The sequence below is a fragment of the Vanacampus margaritifer genome, chromosome 13 (assembly GCF_051991255.1).
Source record: "Vanacampus margaritifer isolate UIUO_Vmar chromosome 13, RoL_Vmar_1.0, whole genome shotgun sequence".
Classification (NCBI taxonomy): domain Eukaryota; kingdom Metazoa; phylum Chordata; class Actinopteri; order Syngnathiformes; family Syngnathidae; genus Vanacampus; species Vanacampus margaritifer.
The window spans coordinates 11117727-11144062 of NC_135444.1; the positions used below are offsets into that span (position 1 = coordinate 11117727).

At 37.8% G+C, this 26336-nt stretch overlaps 1 protein-coding gene across 6 annotated transcripts in view; it reads right to left on the minus strand.

Annotated features, from left to right (window-relative positions):
* The window catches only part of ttll7 (tubulin tyrosine ligase-like family, member 7), an 80996-nt gene that overhangs the window by 28623 nt on the left and 26037 nt on the right, over positions 1 to 26336 (minus strand). For all 6 annotated transcript variants that reach the window (XM_077583602.1, XM_077583599.1, XM_077583603.1 and 3 more), the window contains 5 exons: positions 24740 to 24904; positions 22260 to 22418; positions 8052 to 8146; positions 4924 to 5071; positions 3884 to 3957 (listed from right to left, as the gene is read on the minus strand). In XM_077583602.1, coding sequence (XP_077439728.1) covers positions 3884 to 3957; positions 4924 to 5071; positions 8052 to 8146; positions 22260 to 22418; positions 24740 to 24904 — 641 coding nt within the window. The remainder of the gene's footprint in view (positions 1 to 3883; positions 3958 to 4923; positions 5072 to 8051; positions 8147 to 22259; positions 22419 to 24739; positions 24905 to 26336) is intronic.

A 26336-nucleotide genomic window follows, 5' to 3' on the forward strand; every position in this document is an offset into this window, starting at 1 on the left:
AACTCCACCCAGGAAGGCCGAAGCCCGGACTCGATCTCACGTCCTCTGCACTGGGAGGCGGACGTGCTAACCAGTCAGCCACCGTGCTGCCCGTCAAAAATTCATTTGAGCTATTTCTATTAGTTTGACATTTTTTCCCACTTTTGTTAACAAGAGTATCAAAACCTAGAATTTTTTTTTTGTACATTTAGAACAGATATCAAATTTGTGATTAATCGTGAGTTAACTAGTGAAGTCATGTGATTAATTATGATTCAAAATGTAATAATGACGGCCCTAATTTTTAGTCACCTTTTTTTCTCTCTTTTAAATCGCGTCAGGTGATAAAATTTTTTAATTGTAGTTAATTGCATTACTTTAATAGTTAACTCATTATTAATCACACATTTTATATCTGTTCTAAATGTACAATATTTTTTCTAGGATTTCATACTCTTGTTAATAAAAGTGGAAAAAATGTTAAACTAATAGAAATAATTGAAATTAATTTTTGACATCTATAGCCGTCAATGGCAGTGAATGAGTTCATGTAGAACACATACCTTGACTGAGATGTCCACCAAACCCTCAAGACTAAACTAACAGTGCTCAGTGTTTTTGTTAGGCCTCGGGGGATTAGAGAAAATGTATAAACCACAGCCTGCTTATCCGGAGACTACATCTCCCAACATGTCCAAAGTCATCAGTTTAGCCATCACGTCAAAACCGTAACTTGACTAAACAAGCATGGTCAGTGTCCACATGTGGAATCAAACTGGACTTTATTACAAATACAATAACACAGACACCCTGAAAGTAAAAAGATTACAAGCTATGTAATATTACCAGAGCAGCAGCTGCGACCAGTCTCGTGTCTTTCCTTGGCCAAATGTAATCTGAATATAGATTACAAATTAATGTAATTTTCTTTTTTTGGCAATGTATTTCCATGAGAGATGCAGGAGGGGCCGTGATTTTCAAACAAGGAAATGTCATGCTATTTGAGCTATCAGAGTTTGTAAAAAGTCCAATTTCAATGCCACTTTTGTTGTAGTTCAACAACAAAAATCAAGAAAATTATACTGCCAATTATAGCACAAAAATACGACAACTCACATAAAGTCTTACCAGACCTCTGCAAATCTCGCAAGACTTCATCTTATCTCGTAGTACTCTTGCCACCACACAATGTCAGGGAGAAATAGCCATAAAACCAAAAATCAAATTGATTACAATGTAGCTATAGCGCCAGGCTAGATACGGAACACATGGAAGCCAGCTTGCATGGGTTAGGGTTCAACATGCTGAGAAAAACCTCGGCGACAAAACCTTGACGTACTGACAAAAGAGTCATTCAGTAACTTTTGCTAGGGAAAAAAAAAAAAGCACAATTCTATATGACAGAATAAAAGCCTATATGACAAAACAATGCGGAGACAAACTAAGAGTGATTAATAGCATTGCAACTGACAACATTCTCATCATAAGCAACATTTGCACAAGACTAGACAACAAAGAGTGGCTAACATGTCATCATTGAAATGTTAATCGGTCATTCTGAACACACGTACAATATCTGCACTGCTTGCACAGTACAATATTGCCAAGTGGGTTTTAGCAATAGAATAATGGAATGCCGCGGTGAGAACACATCCCACCACTCGTTATTAAATGTGTCTGACGGTTTAAAAAGTTTGAATGCTACTTTTAAAGCATTGCAGTTCAAGAGGTTCAAGTCATGTTTCAACACTGTAAAAATACCTCAATATCTGTTTATCAAGAAGAAGAAAAAGAATCAATGTTTGAAGATGACTTCATTTTAACAAAAGTTGAATCCTTTTATATAAGTCAATACACTCCACGCTAAAGTGTACATTATTCGTTTAACTCCCATATTAATAAGGCATCTTTTTGGCTTCCCTTCAAGGCTACATTTTTCCCTTTCTTTGTAAATACACTTAAAACAGTCTCCTTCTTGCAGTGAACAGAAATTATAATATCTGAGAAGGCAGAAGTTAATGCTTCTCAAAGAGCTCCATAAATCACGAGTGAACAGCAAAAGGCCACCACTTCAATTGAGGATGTTAACAGCTCTGTGTTGCACCCTTTTCCCTGAACATATGGACTTTTCATTATCACAATGACTCTGCAATACTTTAATATAAAATCTGACATTATCCGTTTCCTACAATAGATAGATCCCATTTTTATCAGACTCTTCATTTCAGTAAATAGTGTCTTTCAGGTACCCATCTTACGAGATGTTAAATAGATGATGGCACAATCCAGCTGGCTCGCCTGCACCTAACGATTAAGTTAGATTTACAACATGCAGAATGCAAAGCAGTGCAGGCATCAGACTCCAATTTTGTGCCAGGACTCCAATTGAATACAAAGGAATATCTCAAAGCAGAATTTATCCTCAACTACCTTGACGAATATCTTAGATTTCAGAAAAAATATAGCAAATAAATTAACACAAACAATACTGGGATACCTGTCCATTAACCCGTGGGCAGTATTTTATTTTGAAATGGCTTGGTCAGAACCAACAAAAAGCCAAAAAATGGTCACAATAACGCCTAGGGGTTAAGCATACAATACAGGGTCAAAATTTTGACTTTATTCTCAGAATTGTAACTTTAAAGTCAGAGTTCTCATTTTAATCTCAGAATTCTGACTTTAAAGTGAGAATTCTGACTTTCTTCTCAGAATTCTGACTTTAAAGTGAGAATTCTGACTTTCTTCTCAGAATTCTGACTTTAAAGTGAGAATTCTAACTTTAATCTCAGAATTCTGACTTTAAAGTGGGAATTTTGACTTTATTCTCAGAATTCTGACTTTCTGACTTCCCCCACAATTCGTAGCTTTACGTCACAGTTAGAATTTTCACTTTAAAGTCAGAATGCTGAGAATAAAGTCAGAATCCTGCTAACTTTTTTTTTTCCCTTCACTGTGCCTAATCCTCTTCCGTACCACTGACACTATACTTTCTTTAAGTATTTTAGTAGCTCTGTGTGAATAGGATATTGTTTTAAAAACTTTGACGGCGTGGAGAACAGAACAAACAGAGATTGTAGACATAATTTGCAAACAGCCTGATTTCATTTTGAAACTGGAATATAAATACACACAGTGTCTGAGGTTCTTTCTTGCATTGCCCAAAATTACATGATGAGATTACATAATAGTATTTACTATATTTGACGTGTGCTGTATGCAAGATTGATACATGGTCAAATTTCTGAACAGGTACAGAACAGTGAAATGTTTGGGAACCACTGCATAAGACTGTTCTTGTGTAAAAATATACTACCCTTATTGTGTAGTCTGCCATATGTGAACATATGAGGCAATGTTTGCACCACAAAAGTTTTTGTGCACAGTAAACCTTAAATTTAGCGAGTCATGACAATGTAGGAGGAGTCCAAATTAGACTTCAAGCATGAAAATATTGGGCAACATTTCATTTTGCTGTGAAACCGATATTGCTTGATAATCCCAGTTTACAGTCAAACGAAACTGCGATCGAAGGAAACACCATTTGAAGTTGAAGTTTTCAGGTCATCAAACATTGTCAATGTCATATGAAACAAACTCAAGCTTTCATTTAGCTCAAGTGAGAACGCTGCTGACAAAACAGCCCGTGTGAGAGAAACAGAAGCGAAAAAAGGCTTTGCAAGGGCCAAGCTGTACATCAAAACTTGTTCAGTCACATTAAGAGGTGGATCTGATCCATCTGTGAGTCGGCACGCTATCTTCCAAGGTCTCGCCGAGTTAACAGAGTATAATACAAGTGCGGGGGAGAAAGGATGATTTGCAGCACACATACTGAGTCCTATTTTGTGCTGCAAAGGGAAGAAACTTACAAGAAGAAGAAAGTTACAGGTTGCCTCGTCCTTACCTGTAGTTGCCCAGATGTTGTTTTTCATGCGCCTCCCTGCAGATCTGCTTGCGGACCTGCGCCAGTCGTTCTTTCTAGGAGAGGAGAGCGTCAAAAAGATGCATTCATTCTGGTGAAATTGTGCCTCATAGCATAAGTCACCCATTAAGGCCTACATGCCACTTATACTTTTTAATATAGGTATTATTACGAGGGGAGGAAAGGTTCGCACCAGAAACAGTGAGATCTAAGTGACATGTACATTCAATAGACCGACACCTGAATGCGCACTTCAACCATCATGTCCCTTTTTAAGTATAGATTACACTTTCGTACCACTCACTGATTACTGCTGTGCTGTGGCTCATTCAAATGTAAATCAAAGAGGGTGCGAGGCGTGAAGTAATAGCAGCTATGGATAAGAAAAGCTCCCTGACTGAAATATAATTAAATGGTGAACACTTGTCTTGAGAAAATTAGGCTTTCAGTGACTGCTTTTTTGGGTTTTTTGGTTTTAAAGTGGAAAGCTTATGGATGTAATGAGCGGTTGTGCGTTGCAATGTGTTCAATTAATTGTCCCTGATGAAACTTTGGAATACATACCGACAACTGCCTGTTAATGAAAAATAATTGTTTTTGAAAATCTTTTTAAACTTGCCAATAAAGTGGAGAAAACCAAACAAGGTCTGCCAGTAAAGTTCCATATTTACATACTTCACCATGACAATACACCTGCTCATAGTGCTGTGAGCATCTGACAGTTCCTGGTCGAGAAGAACATTGCTGAGCTGGAGCAACCTTCCCCAACCACCCAACCTGGCGCTGTGTGATTTCCCCCCCCCCCCCCCCCATCATCCCCAAGTTTAAAAAGGTTATCAAGGGGTCCATTTTGAAGACGTCAAGATTGCTGTGACAGCTGTGAAAGTGCCTTACATGACAGGGGGATTACATTTTTCATTTGGATTTGAAGCATATTTTTTATGACACCAGTCTTGTAACTTTTCTGAAACACTATGTAATCATTTACTAAATGAAAATGAAATGTTTTCTTTGTAACTCACAAGCTCTTCTCGTCTTCGCTCCAGGGTGTGACGCTGTCGCTCCCAGTCTGATGAGGCAGCCGAGAGTTTCTTTACGGAACCGTGCCCGTAGAGTCGCCTCTGGGCCTCGGCTTTTTGCTGTGCCAGGTTGCGTTTCTTATCGCTGGCTCTACATGGACACAAACAAATACAACTTAAATGCAAACAAAAAAAAAAAAAGCAGCAATGCACTGATGAAATATTTGTCCAAAAACACAGCGGAACTCGAAAGTCAAAACCAATCTGTTCAAGGACATGATCATGAGAACCACAGATATTTTTTTTTTCATACACACTTAACACTGCCCCCTCATTTGAATAACTTTTCCTTACATATTTCATGTTGGCATCGTTTGCAGCATGAAATAAATAAATACTGTATGGGAGCAGAAGGTTTATATTTATTGATTGATATGTAATTCTATTTATGTATTTATTCTGTATTCATTTGCACATTTATTTCATATTTATATTTAGTTTTTGATTCTTGTTTTTTATTTTTATTTATGAATAAACATATCATTTTGTTTATATATTTATTCTGTATTTATTTCCACTCCATTTATTTGAATATTTATATTTAAATTTAGAATCTTGTTTTTTTTATTTATTTTTTTTATTTTTTTACTTCATTTATTCATCTATAGATATTTGTGGGGGGGGGGGTTATTTCCATTTATATTATTATTTTTTTTTTTTTAGGACCGTAGCTCATCAAAGGGAAGAGTGGAGGCAGAGTGCGGAGGCCTTGTCTGCCACCTGGCACAAAATGAATAAGTGAGGTTTTTTTTTTTTTTATTATGTTTTTCATATCCGTTTTTATTTTCACTTTAAAAACAAATATTTATTTATTTATTTATTTATGTTGGCAGTTATAGTCCTCCATGTGAGGGCATTATCAAAAGCCCAAAGAATAGGCCAAACATTATTTTCAAACGCATGTTCTTGTTATTGTTTTAAAAGTTTTTTTCTTGTATTAGATGGCTTTTGTTCTAATCGCCGTAACTAGCTGAATGGTGCTTATTTAAGTTGCCTACTAGGTATTGCATTTATAACATTTGCATTTGTAAACATAGCTGAATTTGCCTTCTCAAGGTAATGCGACAGAAATTCTAGAAACAAAAAAATGCCAAATATTGAACCCTACAATCAAATATGTCACATAGACACAAACAAAACCGCTAACGGAAGATGAACATGACCAGACATCTAATTCAAGTAGGCCGTTGCTTGTCTGGAGAAAGGGCAATTCATTTTAGTCAATCGCTGGCCCTTAAAATTGGATATTGAGTGGCGTTAGGGTGGGGACAGAGGTTTATCAATGTCCATGCCCAGCCGGGTCTGAATTGATCCCACATTAATACAGTTGCTGCTGTGAGCGGACTCGGGGACCGCAAGCCCTCCCTTTGGACGATCGAGCGAGGAAGAATAGAACAAAGACCACGGCCATTTCAACATAGACACCGACATGTTGTCAATTGGGGAAAAAAAAAGTCCTTCCTCTTCCAACAATTCATTTGATGATGAAATAATCAAAATAATCTGCGTTCAATCTGTACTGTAAAACCAGCGCCAAGATCAACAATGAGATTATTTTTCTTTTGAAACCATTTTGATTAGACATTTGTTTGGACCTGCTGAGACGATGGAGGAAGTGATTTTTTTTTTTCTCCGTCTTGTGGGATTGTTAAAACCCTCTTTAGAGCTGACCCCATTGGATCTATTCCGCATGCAACTAATTAATTGTGTGTGTGTGTGTGTGTGTGTGTGTGTGTGTGTGTGTGTGTGTGTGTGTGTGTGTGTGTGTGTGTGTGTGTGTGTGTGTGTGCGTGTGTGTGCGTGTGTGTGACTTTGGAGCTGTAGAAAGCCAAGCGATCAATTCGTGGGCAAGTTCATGACCAGAATTAGGAAAAGAAGAGAACTTCCTCAATTGACCGTGAGGAAAATGAACAAACAATTTTACAATTGTTGTACTTAAGCATTATTTTTAATGGAATGGGAGAAGAGCAGCCCAGTAGAAGTAGAGCTTGGACCTTTTTGTGTTGAGTTTGTATGTTCTCCCTATGCTTACGTGGGTTCTCTCCAGCTACTTTGGTGTGCTCACACATTCCAAAAACGAATTGAAGACTCGAAATTATCCATCGGGTATGTTAAGTTGAACAGTTGTCTATCTGCTGTTTGCCCCGTGACTGACTGGGAAAAAGGCCCAAGTCATCTGAAATGGACTCTAGTTAACCCATGACCCTGAGCACGATCAACATTGAGAATTGTATGGAAGCTACGACAGACTCTCTGTCTGAATATTCTGAACTCCAGTGTTGTATTATTCAGAAGAGTCATGCCATGAAGGGGAAAGTTACCACCACTGCTCAACTTTCCACAGCTGGCATCATGTTGTTGTAAAGTAGTTGAGACTGAAACCAAGTAGTGGACTCCATTTCTCATTTGCATAAGATGCAAGTAGTCAACAATCAATTCCACAATGAATAAAAAAACACATGCATTATTGTTTATCGCTGTTTGTTTATTTACTAATTATTAAGTAACCTAAAGTGTTGAAAATAGCTTGAGACTAAGAGTCGGTTTCTTTTATTTTATTTTGTTGCCTCATGATTAAAAGTATAGATGATTTTTTTTTGACAAAAATGAACGCAAACAGTGAGGCTAAATACATTTCAGTGTATCTGCAGATTAATTTCTGCCAATTACAATTGTCTCATTTTTTTTTTTATTGCATCACTTTTGGTTTCTTAGACCTTTCAAAGTGAGTTTAGAAAGATGATCATTAGCTTTGGTTAAAGAAGTACTCAACGCTAAATCAAATTTTTTTTGTTGTTGTTGGTGCGCACCAGTAAGCAATATATGGTATGATAGCAATTTTAATGATGCAATGTTTGTCAATTCAAGCAAAAGTATTGTTTTTGGAGATGTGAGGATTCCCTCCCATTAGCGACAATACAGTATTATGCTTGCATAAACATTAGATCAAATTGTTTCGTTAAATAAAAAACACCAGACAACTGAACCTCCCCCCAAAAGTAAAATTTGAAGTTAGCTTTGCACTGGAAGCATAACAGATCCCTAAACTGAACTGTATCAGAGAACATTACCTAATGTTGAGCAGTTTCAGAGCGTTGAGCAAAACTCCTCTCTTGACATCAAAATCAATCTTCTGATCTGTCCCAAAGCTTGGAGCTCGATTGATCTGTTAAGAGAGATTAAGAATGAATATATATATATATATTTCTACTTCAACTACTTTTGTCATCCAGGTCATTGTAATCGTCACCTATTGCTTTTTCTCAAATGATTATTATTACATTGAGGCCAGTTGCAAGGGGCAGTTCTGAAAAGAGAAGAAACTTTTCTGGTGAAAAAACGATGAAAATGGAAAGGACAGTGCCCTGAAAATGTATTCATACCCCGTGATTGTTTTTATTTATTTTTTTACATGTGCCACCTTTCAACATCAAAGTTTTTCTTTTTTCTAAATTGAGATTTTGTCTGCTCGACTAACACAAAAATTTGAAAACCGTGTATCATTTCCATTCCGCTCAACTATTGCTTGCTACTTTGAGTTGGGTCATCACATAAAATCTCAACAAAATACACAAGTTTGTAAATGTGAGGTTACAAAATGTGGAGAAGTTAAAGGGTATGAATACTTCTTTCAAGGCACTGTATGTTTTTGATGAATGAGAAAGTGACTCTTACCATTTAAAACAGTAAGCAATGCAAGAAGTAAAACCTATATATAGGCCAGGAAGTCAAATTGTCAAAAATCCACATTAAAAAATATTCCTGCATAAGAACTTCAACAATTTATCTTATTTCCATCGTATTCAATTAAGAATTTTCTCAGAGCCAATCGAACAACCCAAACAGAAAAAGACACAACAGCCCAATTAGATGGCAGAAGGAGCAATAAACCTGTGCATCCAACAGTTATCATTCATATGACAAAATAAGTCATGATTTTCTGCGATGATATCAGCTTTGTGTTCAATTTCACTAATTGAGTTAAGGTCTTCATTATTTCAATATACGTATTTTTGTGACATTTTTGTTTTGTGTGCAATGAGATTATTCTCATGTAAAATGGGTGCCTTGTCTAAAAAAAAAAAATGTCAGCAAACACCGCAATAGCCAATGTCTTATTTGAAGAAAATAAGGCTAAATCACTAAACCCTTACTGTATATTTCCAAATAGTCCAGTTCAATGTCACATATTGTATCAGGTGTAATACCAAACACAAAACATCTATCTATTCTGGCTTTCACTTCATTTTCCAAGGAGATCAAAAATGGAGTTAAACAGGCCGCAAGGGAAACGTCTTCTTTTTGTTATGAGTTATTGTATTTGTAGGTCTTTCTATTTGGTCACTGAAGCTTCGTAGTTCACTCGCCTGAATTCTGTGCAGGCAGCGTGGCTTCCTTTCCCACTCAGTGATGGTGTGAATGTGAGTGTGAATGCTCGTCTTTCTTTCACTGTGCATTGAGATTGACTATTAGGCTACAGCTCCCCATGACCATGAACAGGAGATAAAGCGGTATAGTATATGAACGGAAGGATGAGCTTTACATTTATGACTGCTTTAAAGCAGAATTATGGGAGTTTCTTTTCTTTTTTTTTTACTCCTGGCTCCCCCGACAGCTATCAATTTATTATCAAGCTATCTAAAAGTTAATAATGATAATAATAATAATTATTATTATTATCGTAATAATAATAATAATAATAATTATTGGGCAGCACGGTGGCTGACTGGTTAGCACGTCCGCCTCCCAGTGCAGAGGACGTGAGATCGAGTCCGGGCTTCGGCCTTCCTGGGTGGAGTTTGCATGTTCTCCCCGTGCTTGCGTGGGTTTTCACCGGGTACTCCGGTTTCCTCCCACATTCCAAAAAACATGCATGGTAGGTTAATTGAACACTCCAAATTGTCCCTAGGTGTGAATGTGAGTGTGGTTGTTCGTCTCTGTGTGCCCTGCGATTGACTGGCAACCAGTTCAGGGTGTACCCCGCCTACTGCCCGAAGCCAGCTGGGATAAGCTCCAGCACCCCCGCGACCCTTGTGAGGAAAAGCGGCCAAGAAAATGGATGGATGGATGGATGGATAATAATTATTATTATTATTATTATTATTGTTATTATTATAATTATAATAATTATTATTATTATTATTTTTATAACAACATGAAGACAAAGGCATTGAAATCCTATTAAATGAAATTGTAATAATTAATATTGAATGTCAAAAAAGCACAATGTTAAAATATATAAAACATCAGTTATAAAGAATTTGAGTGTAAGGGAGAGAAAAGTATATAACTTGCTTGCATATTTATGATTTTTTAACTTTCTAATGTATTTCCCATGATACGAACTAGAAGGTGGATGAATGGCAAAATTGTGTTTCAGAACATCCGCAGTTGAAAGAAATATATTCAGGTAGTCTGGTCGATATTTTGGTCTGAAAAATGGTTCACTCGTCCCTAACCTCTTTTTGTAAAGCTGTTAAACATACAATGTTGGTGGAATTGCAACAATGATCCACTCAGGGATTTAAGAAAAAGAAGAGTGAAAACAGCATCAGGCCTTTTGGAACCGTAAAGATTTTTGAGAAAGAGCCCCTTTTACAGAGATGTGCAAAGTCCCTGGCGCTCAGGAACTCCATCTCGCTTTCTTCCTCCTCTGAACGAGTCCTTGCTAATCCTCACACAAAGGTGCTTACTGTTCTGTGACAGATTGGGGAACAAAGCTGTAAAATGATATTTCACAAGCAAAACCAAGCTCCCAGGAACTGACCGGGCCAGGTTGTTGACCGTGTTGCCAACAATGGGGCAGATTGTTTAAAAATAAATAAATAAATCAATAAAAGAGAGAAGAGCCAGCACAAAAAAATAAGCAAAGTGAAATGATCTAACAGCCCTCTCCATGAACAACAAATGTCTTTTGTTGAGACTCTTTGACATCATAATCTCAGCAATTGCAATCTAGTGTCTGGTATTTTGTTTTACTTTTTGGAATTGTCCAAAGATGTAAAAGCTTAAAAAATATATATAAAAAGTCGATTAGGGGTCAGTATGAATGATCTGGATAGCACTTTTTTTCAGACCGATATCAATATCGATACCACTTTTAATACATAAAATTTCAACCAAAAAAAGCAATGACAGAATAAAATGAAAAAAAACACACCTATACATCCCAATATAGTACGATCCTAAAAGGGGCAGTAACGGGAAAAATCTACATTTTGGAGCTTTTTGTCATGTTGAAATGCTAACTCCTCATCCAAAGCATCACCGAAGTGGTGTTTTCCTCCATTCGCCCCTGTATGAAAAATTCTAGGTCGTTCTACTCTCCAAGCACCAGCCCCTCCCAACCCGAGAAAACGAGCGGGTGCTCACTCTATGACGTCATCAGGTGCGTACCCACCCCCGCACCACCTATGCTGACTAAACACACGCCCACTTTCTCTGAGACCTCCATGCTCGCAGGATAGTGATAAACGGAGCCTTTATTCGTAAACATTCTGTTTTAATGCCCATGTCCTCACGAGTAGAAAACAATTAACAACCGATTTTTCTGTGTACCGAGGACAGAGCTACATTTGGACTAAAAAGTTCTGCTTCTATTTAAGCTCTTGCTGATATGACAGGCAGAACGAAAAGAAATAAGGCTTTCAAGTGCAGGAAAAAAAGGCAGACCGGCTGTGGTCCCGCGGACGGTTGTCTCGTTACTTGTCTTCATTTCTTAGTTTGATTTATGGTGTCAAGCTGTCAAGGTAAGACGGGCATGGCAGCACTTGCTGTGCCTTTCTTTGCTCTCGCGCAGTCTTACTCTCAGCTTGCCGCACTCGGTTAGTTTCTCCAAACTCTCTCCTTCTTACTGTCTTTCAGCCCATTTTCAACCCACTGTCTGGTTGCTACCTTGATTCATCGTTCCCGCTGTATTTCTCCGTTTCCCTCCCCTGGCAAAGGAAGTCTGGCCAGTCTGGTTCTAATGAACCCCTGCTGGCTCCCAAAGCCCCCACTCTGATTTCCTTAAGTGACTCTGGCAGGATCTTAGAGGAGCCCTTGGTTGCTCCAAGACGCAGTCAATAAAAATGTCAGATGAAAAGATTAGACACTCCTTTTACTCCAGCTTTGATTCCTTTTAGCATCGACATGGCATCAATGTAACCCAAATATCACTTAGTTGAGCAGTGTAAGTATGCGGGAAAGTACGTCTATCATGTCAGTAACTTTTTACAGGACAACTTTATCTTCTTATGACCAACCAATTATGCATGACAAGATCAGAGGCTGTGCTGAAAATATTTAAAATCTAAAATAATCTTGGGGATCTTTACCTCCACTGTAAACTATGTGTAGCTTTTAAGTTTATGTAATTAATTACCACCAAATATATATTTTTCTTTATTTCTCACTGCATAACGCATGAATCATAAAGACAAAAAAACGGACATATGCACAGTGTAGGTGTCGATAAAGCTTTGGTAACTGGTAAAATTGGTCTGAATTCACCAAAATCACGTGACACCACCTGCGCCATAACTTAGACCTGTTTTCAGCTGGTCTAAAGTTAAATCTACTTTCAGCCACCAAATCGTCAGGAGCGTGTAAAAGAAAACACAGCATGTATGGTCAGGCAAATTCCCAAACACGTTAAACTAGGCTTGCACTAGCACAAAAATCAAGATGTGCCACTTTTTACACCTAACTACGAAAATAGTGCCCTGCATTTCATTGAACTTCCTGTCTAGATTCTCAGTCCCATCTAAATGCTCCCTGTTATTAATGCTATTTCAAACTTTGGGGTGATAAACGAATTCCTAATTTTGCCTAGTAACTCAATGATAATATAACTTGGTCCTTGAGAATAAAACTATAGTGGACATCGGTTTACTGTCTGTGCCACATAACAACATGGCCATGGGGGTGACCCAACACCAATCAGCTGCCTTCTTTTCCAAAACAAATCACTATCCGTTGTATGCCTGGAGAAGTCGTCGAACAACTGCAAGGTCTCCTCTTGATTAATCAGTTCAGTCAAATTCCTCCCTCTTATTATTCTCAGTAGTGTGTAAACAAGAGCTGCTCTGTCAAGGCTCTGCCTCGCACAATGGAGGGTATCGGCACAATCCAACCGCTGCCAGAATGAAGTGTTTGTTGCGGAGATATTGTGGAAAGTACAGCAGAACAGGAGAGTGATTAAGCAGAAGAGCAATTACACAATGGATGGACAGACGGAGAGACAGATACCCAGTTGAAGTGATTATTAATCTACATATTAGTCTAAACACCTTGGTGCAGATGCTCGGTTTTTGGGATCTATAAAAAAGACATCAAGATAAATCATTTCAAAAACGGAACTAAAAATCAATAACTGAGATTAATGTGGTTGCACAATTGTGCACACCCACTTACACCTGTGAATGTAGCTGGGGAGTGAACCAAACACATTCAAACTCATGTTAAGTGAGTTAGAATAAACTTGTCGCCATTTAAAGTGCCTCTGATTAACCCCAAATACATTTTAGATGCTCTAGTAGCCTTTTCATGACAATTTTCTGCTGTCTTGCAAAAGCCTAAAGGTTTTTGTGCTAAAAGTGACTGTGATTTTCAACTGTTCATAGTTCCTTCCACCAGGGCCGGCCTCGGGCATAGGCAAACTAGGCGGTCGCCTAGGGCACCATCTAGTGGAGGGGGCGCCAAATTGCACGGCCCAAAAAAAAAGATAACAAATATTTTTTTTCCCTCAGGTTTTCTAAAATAAAATATGTAAATGACCCTGCTATTATTTTGTTTTTTGCATTTTTGTATTGCAGAATTGCGTTGTTTTATTGTGCTAATATAGTATAGTTGATACTTTTATTTTGAAGGATACAGGAAAAGGTCTCATAAAATGGTAGGAACTGACGTAAGTAACCGTCGTACTTAGTAGCGCCGTCTTCCAAGTGCAGAGAAGACGTGTGCGCGCCACTGGAAATCAGAGAAAACTGAAGTTTACAACTAATTCAGAGAAATTCTTTAGCACATGGCTGAGAAGGGAACGAGGTTCGTATTGGAGCAATGTTTCATTGTCTAACTAATGTTGCTATATTTCATGTTCATTGTGTAATTCACTGCATAGTGCGCTACCGTTTTCGTCCACTGGAGAGTGCTAACGCTCCTTGGTAAATATTTAGCAATGCTATTGCTCAAGATTCTGTTTTATTGACTAAGAATCTGTATTTCTGTCTGGTGTATTTTTGTTTTAACAACATTCAAGGTTAAAATGTTTATTTACAATATAAATTGTACTCTAGAGTTTGTCAAGGCTATAAAAGGTAATAATTTAAGGCAATTAATTTATAGAATATGGTAGGGTGACCAAATGGGTCCTCCTTTGGGAGGACATACCATTTTCTTACGTTCTTCTGGGGCGTCCGAGTTTTTTTTTTTATAAATTCAGGAAAATGTCCGGTTGGCATTGCGTGACTAATAGGAGGTGAAGTACACTGTGTAACTGCGACTGGTACCACAATTTAAAATGAGAATATGGTCACCCTAGTATATGGCTTAAATACGGTAAAATGATACACAAAACATACCGTTTGAGTTCTTAATGGCAATTTTTGTTTATTTGTATTGTAGCTCCTACGGTGTGTTTACACAAAGGAAGGTATAATAAAAGTTGTGAACCATCAGTTGGCGAGACAACCTTTATTTCAACGAGGATGCTACAAAATGTTATAGAGCATATATATTTGATTTATTTTACATTATTACATTACATTATTTATATATGTTATATTATACCGCATAAATATTTTGTATAATAATTATTTTTGACCCTGATTCTGACCTGCTGCTCATGTTTACAGTGAAAGGTAGGGGGCGGAGTCGCGCATCATCTCAGAGTGTTAGCGCTATTGATAGATGGATGGCTTGCTTATGTTGTTGTCTATACATCAAAAAACCTTTACAATTAAAAGGTCCAAGCCCTCAGGTATTGCATTAAGAAAGCGGCGAAAGGAGCAGGAGGAAAAACGGGCTCAGGGTAGAGGCATTTATGTCAGTCAATCAGAATTGTCTATAAAAATGAACATCAAAATAGCATTAATTTTCGGCAATTTTTCGAAGTTTCCCGTCAATTGTTAACAAAATGGGCGTCCGTCATTGACATCATTATTTTTATTACTTTTTATATGTATCTTACATAAATATATTGTACATAGTTTGAAAACATTTTGTAGTTAATAATGTCAGCACAAATTGCACTAAACAGTTGTATTGCACTGTACTTATGCTATTTATTTGTATTACTTGTAGTTGTCTGGGGGAGAGGCTACAATCTACACTTTCGCCTAGGTCACCAAATCCCCTAGGGCCGGCCCTGCCTTCCACCTTGACGAAGGCCTTATTTCCAGTTACCCGCAAACATCATCCTGCCACCGTCATGCTTCTCTGTATAAATGGTGTTCTTTTGATGATGAGAAGTGCCAATCATACCTTATGGAAATATGGCCAAAAAGTTCAAGGTTACATCATCGGATTATAACATTATCCCACGTGTTTGGGAGGTTTTGTCTTCAGTGTTTTCTAGCAGAAAATCTTCAGTAAGGAAAAGTCTATTAAGGTAGCTGAACTTCATTTAGTTAATCAGAGAAATAAATGGTGGCAGGTGCTGACTCCCATAATAACAGTGATTGGTAAATTCAGCAATAGGGTGTGCACACTTGTGCAACCTTTATTGAGGGTTTTTTTTTCTTTTCAATTGAGTTGTACAAGTTACCGGTTGCATTAATGCTGGAAAAAAAATTGAAATTTTTTTACTTGGTCTTATTTTTTAATATCACAAAACCATTCACAACCAGTCATTTTAATAGGGGTGTGTAGACTTTTCACTTCCCGTAGTCATTCCTGTTTCAGCCGTCTTATCAATCATTGTTGGGTTCTTTCTTTCTGTGGTGCTTTAAGTGCTGACAAAAGCCAAGCATACTGGGCGGCTGGTAAAGGTCCTGTGAGTACATTAGTTGATGCGTCACTTAAAATGTTATACAGTACTTCTAAAAAAGTCAACAAACACAACGACAGAATACATTAATAAGATAAGGATCGTAATATTAAGTTATGATTGGTACAAAATATTTTCTTTCAAACACCCAAATTCAATACATTCACTCATAACTCTATGTCTGCTATTTACATGCAGTATTTATCTTCTTCCTCCATGACATGAAAGCACAGTCACACTAACAGTGGCATCGCTGCACATGATGATAAATGACTAAATGCTGAGGTGTGTTTTCAAGTGCTCCATATATGAGGCATGTGCAGTCCTAATTTGATACTTATTCTGTGAAATAGTCATCTTAGAGAAAATGGATGTGGATAGATGCAGACAGTACCATACATCATTGTAATTATTCCTTAATAAAGCTCTTATGAGCTCAAGCGTGGCTTGTAAGTATCTACTGCCACCTACAGCTTACAGGGAAAAAGACAAACCCCCTCGGAGCCTGGGACAAAATCAATGAGCATTTAAATAAGAATGAACCCTACTAAGTGCAGCAGATTAATCAAAGGCAGAAGGAAAATTAAAAAGGGAAGGGCGTATTAAAGCAAGAAAATTAAGAATATAAAACTGTATGTGTTCATTGTAATATTTCACCCCTAGAGTTCAATAAATTGAATGAAGAAAACTTACAGTACATACTGTAAGTAGCAACTCAATCATTATCACTGCATGCTGGATAACGGAGGCTATCGTGGGGGTTCAAAAACATCTAAAAGTCTGCCAAAACTCCAAATCTTCCTTCCAAGGATTCAATGTTACGCTTACGGCTGCTGTTCAGATTTACAGCTGTAGGAATACAAACCTTTAACCTCGCAGAGGATTCCCTACACAGCCCAAAGAAAAGTTTGACTCACATGGCTACAAAAGTAAGAGACAGTATTTATTCTGTACGGGAAATTAAGTGCTACACTTGAGTTGCATTTCATTTGCGGTGCGAGTTTGTATGTGTTGGGAGGTGAAGGAGAATAAAACATCCATGTGTGGCTTTCTTTGCGTACGTGAGTATTGCGGCATCTGTTTACACTTGCCATTGCAGATTAGTCCCCACAAACACACGCATACATTTGCACTCAAAAGTAAAGGAAGTCTGGATTATGTTGGCTCCGAGGGACGGACAGTTAAACCAAACTCATCTTGAAGCAATCGGCTCTAGCGCACTAAAAGAGAGGAAAGTTGCAGGAAGGGAGGGAGGGGTTGAAGTATCACCGCCTTTGGGGAAGCAGTCCAGCTGCAGTCTGTCGGTCTGTTGTCGTTATGCCAATTCACACACAACCGCACGCACACACTCACACGAGACACAAACATCCCATGCCACGGTTGACCTAGCCATGCCCGCCTCATTAGTTGCCAATCACTCTGCACAACCCTTCTCGAGCAGCAGGGGGGATAGAAAATGGGAAGGAATGGATGGGGAGATGTAATCACGACCATCAATAATCACGCTGCCTGCACTGCAGCGTGTACTGGCATCTCTGGGGTCCCAGTGACTATAATGAGGCTGGACCTCAATCTATTTGTCTTTTGTGGAGGTTGGTGGACACCTTCTGGAACCTTGCGAAAATGATCAATTATAGTTTAGCCTGTGTTTATTCCAGCCCCCTTCAAAAATAAGTACAGTAGTCCGAAACGTGAACAGGTAATGTGTGGTAGATTTCATTAACTAGCTCTGAATTTGGAGATGGATTTTTATGAATTACAATCTGACAACCCCCGCCAAAAAATCGTTATAATATGTGATATCATTAGTCTGTGCGTGCCCGTGTTTTCTGAAGTTGAGTCGTGATTGGTCGCTAGTTGAGCCGCGCTGTGATGTCATTTTCAGTCGACAGCAAGTGGCAAAATGGCCGCCCGTTGAGTTGGATGAAAACGGGTGGATTTTTGTGCTTAACTCATATTCCACAAACGCAATATTTGACTTGATTTGATTTTGATTTGAAATTGTATTTCGAACATGCATAAAAAAATAATAATTATTAAAACTAATGAAAATAAAAATTGTGAAGCCAAACCTTTTAGACAGCAAAAAAAAAAGAAGCAATTGAAGCAAACAAGAAACAAAACTTAACATCATATTAAGCAACAAGAGATTTAAAGTAAGAAATTCATCAACCCAGTCTTTAGTAGTAAGTTAGAGGAAGTATAAACTTTTCTATTCCTACGCCTTTATCTCCATTTCAACATCAAAATAAAAAAATATTTTTATATATATATATATATATATATATATATATATATAATTTGTAGATTTTGCTAAACATAGCTAACTGATATATTATTAGACTTAATGAGGATTAATACACTTGTTATTCATAATAAATAATATAGCATATATACTTGGCTTTTACATAACAGCAATAATAATAATATGATAAAGATAACAATAATAACAACAGCAATAATAATTATTATTCTTATTATATTCTCTTATATTAATCAGAATGCCATGTTTCGACTCGTGGGGAATGCATAGAACATATTGTAAATAAAATGTTTGGGTTGACATCCACTTAACCATTGAGTGTGTCCTATTTTTTTAAACAGCGTTCAAACTGGTAAAAGATACCACATGATTGAGCTATTGTAAACTAAGGCATGGCAAGTTAGGGTTTAAACCTAGGTCGTGATGTTTAAGGTTAAAGACGACAGAGCGGGCAATGTGTCAATGTCTACATTGAGAGATAAGGTACAAGTGAGTGCGTGCACCGCTTGCAGAAAACAGTTCAATGAAATGTCTCCTCGAAGGAAGACATGCTGTCTGGGTAGCTTTAATGAAAGTGTCTCGTTTGGGTGAGGAACTTGATGTACAGCAAATTTCTTCATCAAATAATTAATCATTCTACAGTTGGGATAACACAAGCCCCTTCATTTCCCCTGAAGCGCTATTCTTTATAGAGACCTTTTCGACAATGCAACTTTGATTTGACTAGTTTGAAGCCCTTTTTTGTGAATGAATTAAAGAATCTCCAAAAAAGGCATGCTTGGATGAGTTTGGTGCAGAAGAACTTAACTACGATTAACTACGACAGATATTGTCAGCCAAGTGCTTCGGTGTCCTTACCAGTCAAAACAAAAGGGGCATTGAGCAGGAGTCATTAGGCACAAACGTTTACTATACTACAAATGTACAGAAAAACCTGCCTCTCTTCCTTTTCTCTCTCTCTCCAATTGTTGACCTTAATTGAAGAGTTGTCACTCTTGCTTGGTCGATGCCTGGCCTTATTTCAAGGTACATACTGGTATCAGCCACCATCTTGTGACCATTTTACGATCAGGGGCTAGAAATTAGAAAAATAGAAAGTTGCTGTTAATTTCATGCCATTTTAAGAAAAATACTCTATTGGGAAATATAGGTCTTTATTTAAAATCTGTCTTTGTTTTTGGGGAGGAAATTGTATGTATCAAATGCACTAGTGGTATCGGTACTTTGTATCAAAAAGTAGAGTACTCATTTTGGTATCAGTCTGAAAAAACATGGTATTCATCTGTCAAAGTCTTGATCCAATTTTTATATTTTTATCAAACATATTTGTATCATGATCTTTACTCTACAAACATTATCTCAAAATGTGAGTTTTTCTAAAAGGCTTTCTCCAAAAATTACAGCTTTTGGTTTGTCTTTAATGAGAGGATGTGAGAGGATGATGTGTTCCTTTTCAATCATCAGCCTTCTACACACTCTCAAAAAATGACATGATTTAAGCGCAAATGCAACAAAATGCTAATTTCACGACGACCCCCAAAAAAAGGGCTTATTTCAATTGACAGCATCTTCTACTTGATACCATGGAGCATTCAGGTATCTACCTGGCTTTGAGTTTACACAGGTTGAAGTTCCATTTCCTGTCTGCAAGGATGCATGTCCACCAGCCAACGTTGACGTTTGAAGGAGTAAAAGAGGATGACGGTGTCAGAACGGCACACCGGGTAAAGCAGCGAGCAGGCGTGGCATGGATAATTCACAATGACACCAACAGTGAAACCTGAGAGGTTACATCTACAAATTGAAAACAAACCCGGGAAGACGAGATCATGTTTCAATTCCTGGCACGACTCTTGCCGAATATTAGAAATAGTGAAACGGTTTGAAATAGATTTAATTAACCTCAAACTGGAGCAAAGTAATCCTTCAATAAATTAAATTCAAGCTTGAGGGCTTGCCAAAGGGTGCCGTTTTCAGAAAGCCTGTCCTTGCTGCGTTTAACGTCCCTATTGAATAGCAATGCACATCAACAGGCTACAGATGTAATAAAGTTATTTTCAGACTTGACAGCCCGCGCAGAGAGCATTTAAGAAAGGCTCTTGATTCTCACAACTGTCCCCTGACTAATCATTTTGAGTTTTGGCAATAAATGACTGTTGCTGTAAATGTTGCATGAAAGAGAAGTAGGTGTATGTGTGAAGGATGTTAATTGATGAACATTATAGAGAGCGGCTCGTCGCACGGGGGGGATCATTACTGCTGGAGTGGAACAACTGCAATCATGGCTCTGTACCATGTGTCACACGCACACACACGCATGCACGCGCACACACGCAGTCACGAGGAAACAGAAATACCGCTACTCTTGTTCAACCTTTCTCATGTTATACAACTGCACAATTGCAAGCCAAAAAGCCTGGTAATGAAATGACGACTCCAAAATATACACTATATCAGTCCTTCTACCATTCCAAAAGCGAAGAGCCACACTGAAAATTAATTCCGGGCATTGTGAAAAGTAATAAGTGTGTAGCGTATTGATAGTTGTGTACATCTATGTTGTTTGTAATGTTTGGGTTATGTGTAAATAAAGAAATAAAGAGAGGAAGGAAGGAAGGAAGAAAGAAAGAAAGGAAGGAAGGAAGGAAGAAAGAAAGAAAGAAAGAAAAGAAGGAAAGGAAGGAAGGAAGAAAATAAGGAAAGAAAGGAAGCAAGGAAGGAAGAAAGAAAGAAAAGAAGGAAAGGAAGAAAGAAAGGAAGGAAGGAAGGAAGAAAGAAAGGAAGGAAGGAAGAAAGAAAGAAAAAAAGAAAACACTCATACTGAAAACAATGAATAATTGACTATTCAATATTACCTCACAAAATATGTTAGGCCATAAACCAGTCGTAGTTTTAACAACTAGCAAATGATTATTGTATGGCAAGTCTCTAAAACGAAAGATAATGACAATTGTCCGCTGATTTTCTCATAACAGTAACTCGTAAAAATCTGATGAAGAATTACAACATTACTCTTTCAATATCACATTTTTATATCAAATTAAAAGAATAAATTGTCATATTTTTACTTCCTATCCTTGTAATATTACAACTTGGAATTATGACTTTATTGTGTCCAATATTTTTACCAGTGTGGCCATGGCTACTATTTTGTACAATCATGTACATATCCATACTGTATGTCAATTCTAGCATTCTCCACTTGAGTCCATTTTGTGGGAGTGTAAAAGGCAGAGAGAAGGTGGGGGGTGGTGCTCACTAGTCAGGTTTAAAGATTTAGGTCAGGCTTTAACTGACTGGTTGACATGAAGATGGTCAGCCACAAATCCTGGAGTGGACTCAAAATTGAAGCCCACTCTGCAATGAGTGACACTTGAGAGATTGACATGAAATTGTATGTGTGTGTGTGTGTGTGTGTGTGTGTGTTTCTATCTTGACCTATATTGCATGTGTGTTATTGTACTGTATACACAGTCCTTAGAATATACAAGGGAATGTTTTATATTCTAGGGTGTATATATACATATTAGAGGCCACGTGGGTGTGTCTCAGCGTTTCTGTGTGCCCGGAACAAGAGTGTACAAGCAAATCAGTGTGTGTTTATGCGTTCTGTCAGAGTGAGGCACCGTCGCCCTCTCTCCCACTTGATGGAACAGTGCTTCACTTCAGAAGCCGCTGCCGCTTTGGTAGCAGCTGGACAGGTGAGACTCCACAGACTGCAGCACTTCTTTGTGAACCACACACACTATCAAATTCCACTTTGAATCACAGAGTGGCAACCCTATTTTATAGGTAGCTAGTCAATAGTTGGGTTTAAAACCACAGGTGAGTACAATCGGAGCCAATAAATATTGTTAAATTGTTATTTAAACAACAATGTAAAGACATTTCTTTCAAAACTGTCAGTGAACAAACAAAACAAATAAATAAAAAAAAGAGAGAGCAATGATGATGACATGTCAAATCGTTAAAATTACCGAATGAATAATACTGAGCTCTCCAGAAAAAAAATAAAAAATAAAAAAATAAAAACTGTCAGTGAAAACGTACCTCCAGGAGCCAAGGTTTGAGCTTGCGGTCCAGGATTATGTCAAAACCCAGGACCTCAAAGCAGACACTGTCGCTCCCTGGTGGCTGGCCGGGCCTGCACATGCGGTACGCGTGCAGCACATGGGGCTCCGCCACGATTAATGTCTTGACGACCAGTTCCTGTCATGACATAGAAAAAGAGAGGAAAAAAATCCCACATAGAAACATGAATTAATATTGTCGACCAATATGCAACAAACAGTTGTACCATAACAACAAATGTGTAAGTGTTTACAGACAGTAAGCAGGAAATCCTACAAAATAATTTGTGAGTTTGCACATGCACACACACACACACACACATTCTTTTCACACAAAGCTTTCTCTCTCTAGTCAAGTCCCATGCAGAGTTGTTGGCCCAAACACTGCCCAGACCACAGTGACTGTGTGCAAAGGGAGGATGTAATGTTCTGGCCTTGGACTGATAAGGCAAAAAGCCCCACCGTCTGTCCCTCACACAGGTCCACGCAACTGTCCAAACCACAGGCTGCCCGGTACAGACACCTGCTCCCGCTACCACCCTTTTTGCCTGAGGAGTGTGTGTGTTTGTGTGTCAGCCCCTGAACAGTCTCACGCTATTCTGAGTCCATGTTTTGTGTGAGTTGTTTTATGTGCATCTCGCTAGCATATTTTATGTAAGCCAGTGGTTCTTAACCTAGGTTTGATCGAGCCCCAGGGGTTCGGTGAGTCGGTCTTCGGGGTTCGGCGGAGGTCAAGACACACACCCGACTCATGATTTCATATTGTTTTCATCCCTTCATGCTAACCATGTCGAGCAAAAAAACTAAGTGGTCGGACGAATATGTGCAATATGAATTGACATGTATACCGGAACGCATGGTGTTCCACAGGGTTCAATTCTGGGGCCTCTGCCGTTTTCATTGTATCTGCTGACCCTGGGTTCCATCTTAACTCATTCACTTCCAACCATTTTCACTGATGCAATGGATTTTGAATTTATTTGCAAAGCCCACAGAATATTATTGTGTTCTATTGCTATAAACATATGGAACCTAGCAAAAGAAAGATTAGAGTATTTTTCTTTCATCAGGAAAAAAAAGTATATTTGTATCTGTTTCTGTTTTGCAGCAATTAGCATTATAATATACAAGTTCCGCCAATATTCACATTCCTAGTGAAAACACTGACAAAAAAAACTTGTTCCAACATAGCCATGGCTGATCTCTTATACTCTGCCATCACCTGCTGGCCGTTTTTTTTTTTAATAACTACCATTATTTTAAGCCACCTCTTCATGTCAGAAGCTGCATGAAAACCTTCTGTATGCTCTTAAATAAAATAAAAAAACATGCGTAAACACATTTTTGGGAGGGATGGACAAAGTATTTAAAAATGTTTTTACACGTTTTATGGATTGAATGGGTTAAGAAAACAGCGGTGGTTGTTTTAAAGTGCGGTAGAAATATTGTAGAAATGAGTTCAGTGTTGGCAATCAGTGTCCTAACTGCATGATTTGCAATGCCAAGTTGTCCAGCACTATTCACTACCAAATCTAAAGGAACACTTCCTTAAGATGATGAAAAAGGCTACTCTCCCTGTTCATTGTGTTCACCAGAAAACCCATGACTTGAATTGGGGGGAAAAAAATCATATTTTATTTTTCAGTAAAATGTGCATCGTGAAAAGGTTTACGAATCACTGCTCTAGGAAGAATCAAATTCTCTCATACTTTAAGAGCATCATTAGTACAATCCTTGACACACAGTACAAAGACTTGCAATGGAGTTAAAAACACACATTCTACCGTTACTATAATCCTCTCTGGCTTTCTGGCTGTGTTCCTTGCAGGAAAAGCATCTAAACAGCCTGGTAGCCGCTTCTGCATGCATCAAAGTGGAAGCACAAAGATGAAAAGCGAAGGATGGTGGGCAGAGAGCAGTGGCAAAGTGCAGCTTCAGATAAAATAGCGAGGGAAAAAATGATGAGAGGGCAAGAGAGGTGGAGGACATTCGGGCTGAGTCCGTGGATGACACTTTGGTGTGTCACCAAGGGATAGGAAGATAACGCATAAAGGTCCAGATGACAAAAAACACCATTTTTAAAAAATACAATAACTTGCTTGGGCCTTATTCCTTTCCAACAACCGTCTTACAAACATGATCAAAAGAAATAGCCGAAATAGCAAGAAAGAAAGGAGGGTGATGCAAAAGTAAAACACACATTGGAACGAAAAGCAAAGTCGAGGTGTTCAGATGAGCTGGCAGCAGTGAGACCCTCCAGGAATGATGTTTTGACCGGGTTCTTCCAGTCAGTTAAGCAAAATTCTAAAGCTGACTGAATATCTGTCCAAACACATTTTTTCAAACCTTTTGCTGGTACACTTTTTTTCCTACAGGCAGCATGTGGACTAAGTGTGTGCTTCCAGATGTAAGCATTTGCTGCGAACATGTCGTTGTGTAGAAGTCGGCAAAACCACGTACAGAAACGTCACCCCAGAATTTGGCTACGTCGTAATCGTTGGTGCGCAGGAACTCCGTGAACCAGCTGATGGATCTTTTGCTGCCTTTGTCCACCGTTTCATCCCGCTCAAAGTTCTCATTGTGTTTGTTGACTGAGTAGTTGGTAAGATGCATGTAGAGCTGGCTCTGTGGAGATAAGGATGGGATAGAAGGAGGACGTAATTAGTCATAAAAACAATCATGAAAAAAAAAAGTGAAAATCCTCATCAGATGTTTTTTTTTTTTTTTTTGGGACGCAAAATTTCTATTGAATGGGGGAAACTCTGCTTTGATCAGTCATCTGTGACTCAGTGATGATTAATTACTCTAAAAAGTACATACTTGGGATGAGCATGATAGATCCATTTATCAATTTGATGACCACAAAGAATCGTGTTGATGATGTGCAACATGATGTAGAACAAGTTTATGTAACGTAGTCACTACCCTCAAAGGAGTGGAAGAACACATTTCACGACTAAGCAGAGGGAGAAGAAATTCAGGCCTAATTAGTTTGCAGCCTAAATGCAGTAAAAAAGTAAAACATGAAGTAAAAGTTTTGTCCTTTAATGGTTCCAACTGCAAGATTATGCCAAATCAAGTTGAACTACAATGTTGAATAACAGTTAAGTCAATGCATAATATATCAGCTTACAACCAGGCCAAGTTAGCATGTCAACCACACCTTTATGCAAATTGATCAAGGAAAATTGCTCAAAAAATTCACTGCCATTGACGCCGATAGACGTAAAAAATTATTTTTAACTATTTCTATTAGTTTAACATTTTTCCCACTTTTGTTAACAAAAGTCTGAAAACAGAAATGTTTTTGTATTAGAGCAGATATAAAATTTGTGATTAACTCTTTGACTGCCAGACGTTTTCAGAAAAGGGATGCCGTGGGTGCCAGCCGATATAAGCATTTTGACTGATCTTTTGACTGATCTTTCAAGGTCCACAGAAAATTATGTGTTTGGACTATGGAAACACACATTCTACCAAATGAAAGATTGGACCCTCATCTTTCATCAGAAAAAAAAGTTTGTTTCTACCTTATTCCGTTTTTAAGTAGTAGAGTAATCAACAATAGAAAATGGTTCGTTTCACCTCTGTTTTGAAACAAACATCTTTTAACGTCTTTGGCACTCCTCCATAGGATTTTACTAAACGTTATTTAACGTTTTTGGCAGTCAAAGAGTTAATCGTGAGTTAACTAGTGAAGTCATGCGATTAATTACATTTTAAAATTTTAATCACCCGACTAATTAATTAAGTAATTTTTAATCATCTTTTCTTAAAAAAAAAAAAAAAAAAAAAAAAAAAAACATTGTTAAAAATAAAATAAATAAATAAATGTTTTAAAATTAAAAATTAAAAAAACATATTCAAAATTAGGGGCATCAGGCCATTAAAATTTTTAATCGTAATTAATCACATGACTTCACTAGTTAACTCACGATTAATCACAAATTTTATATCTGTTCTAAATGTACACAAAAATTATATTCTAAAAATTCTAGGTTTTCATACTCTTGTTAACAAAAATGGGGGAAAAAATGTAAACTCATAAAAATAGTTC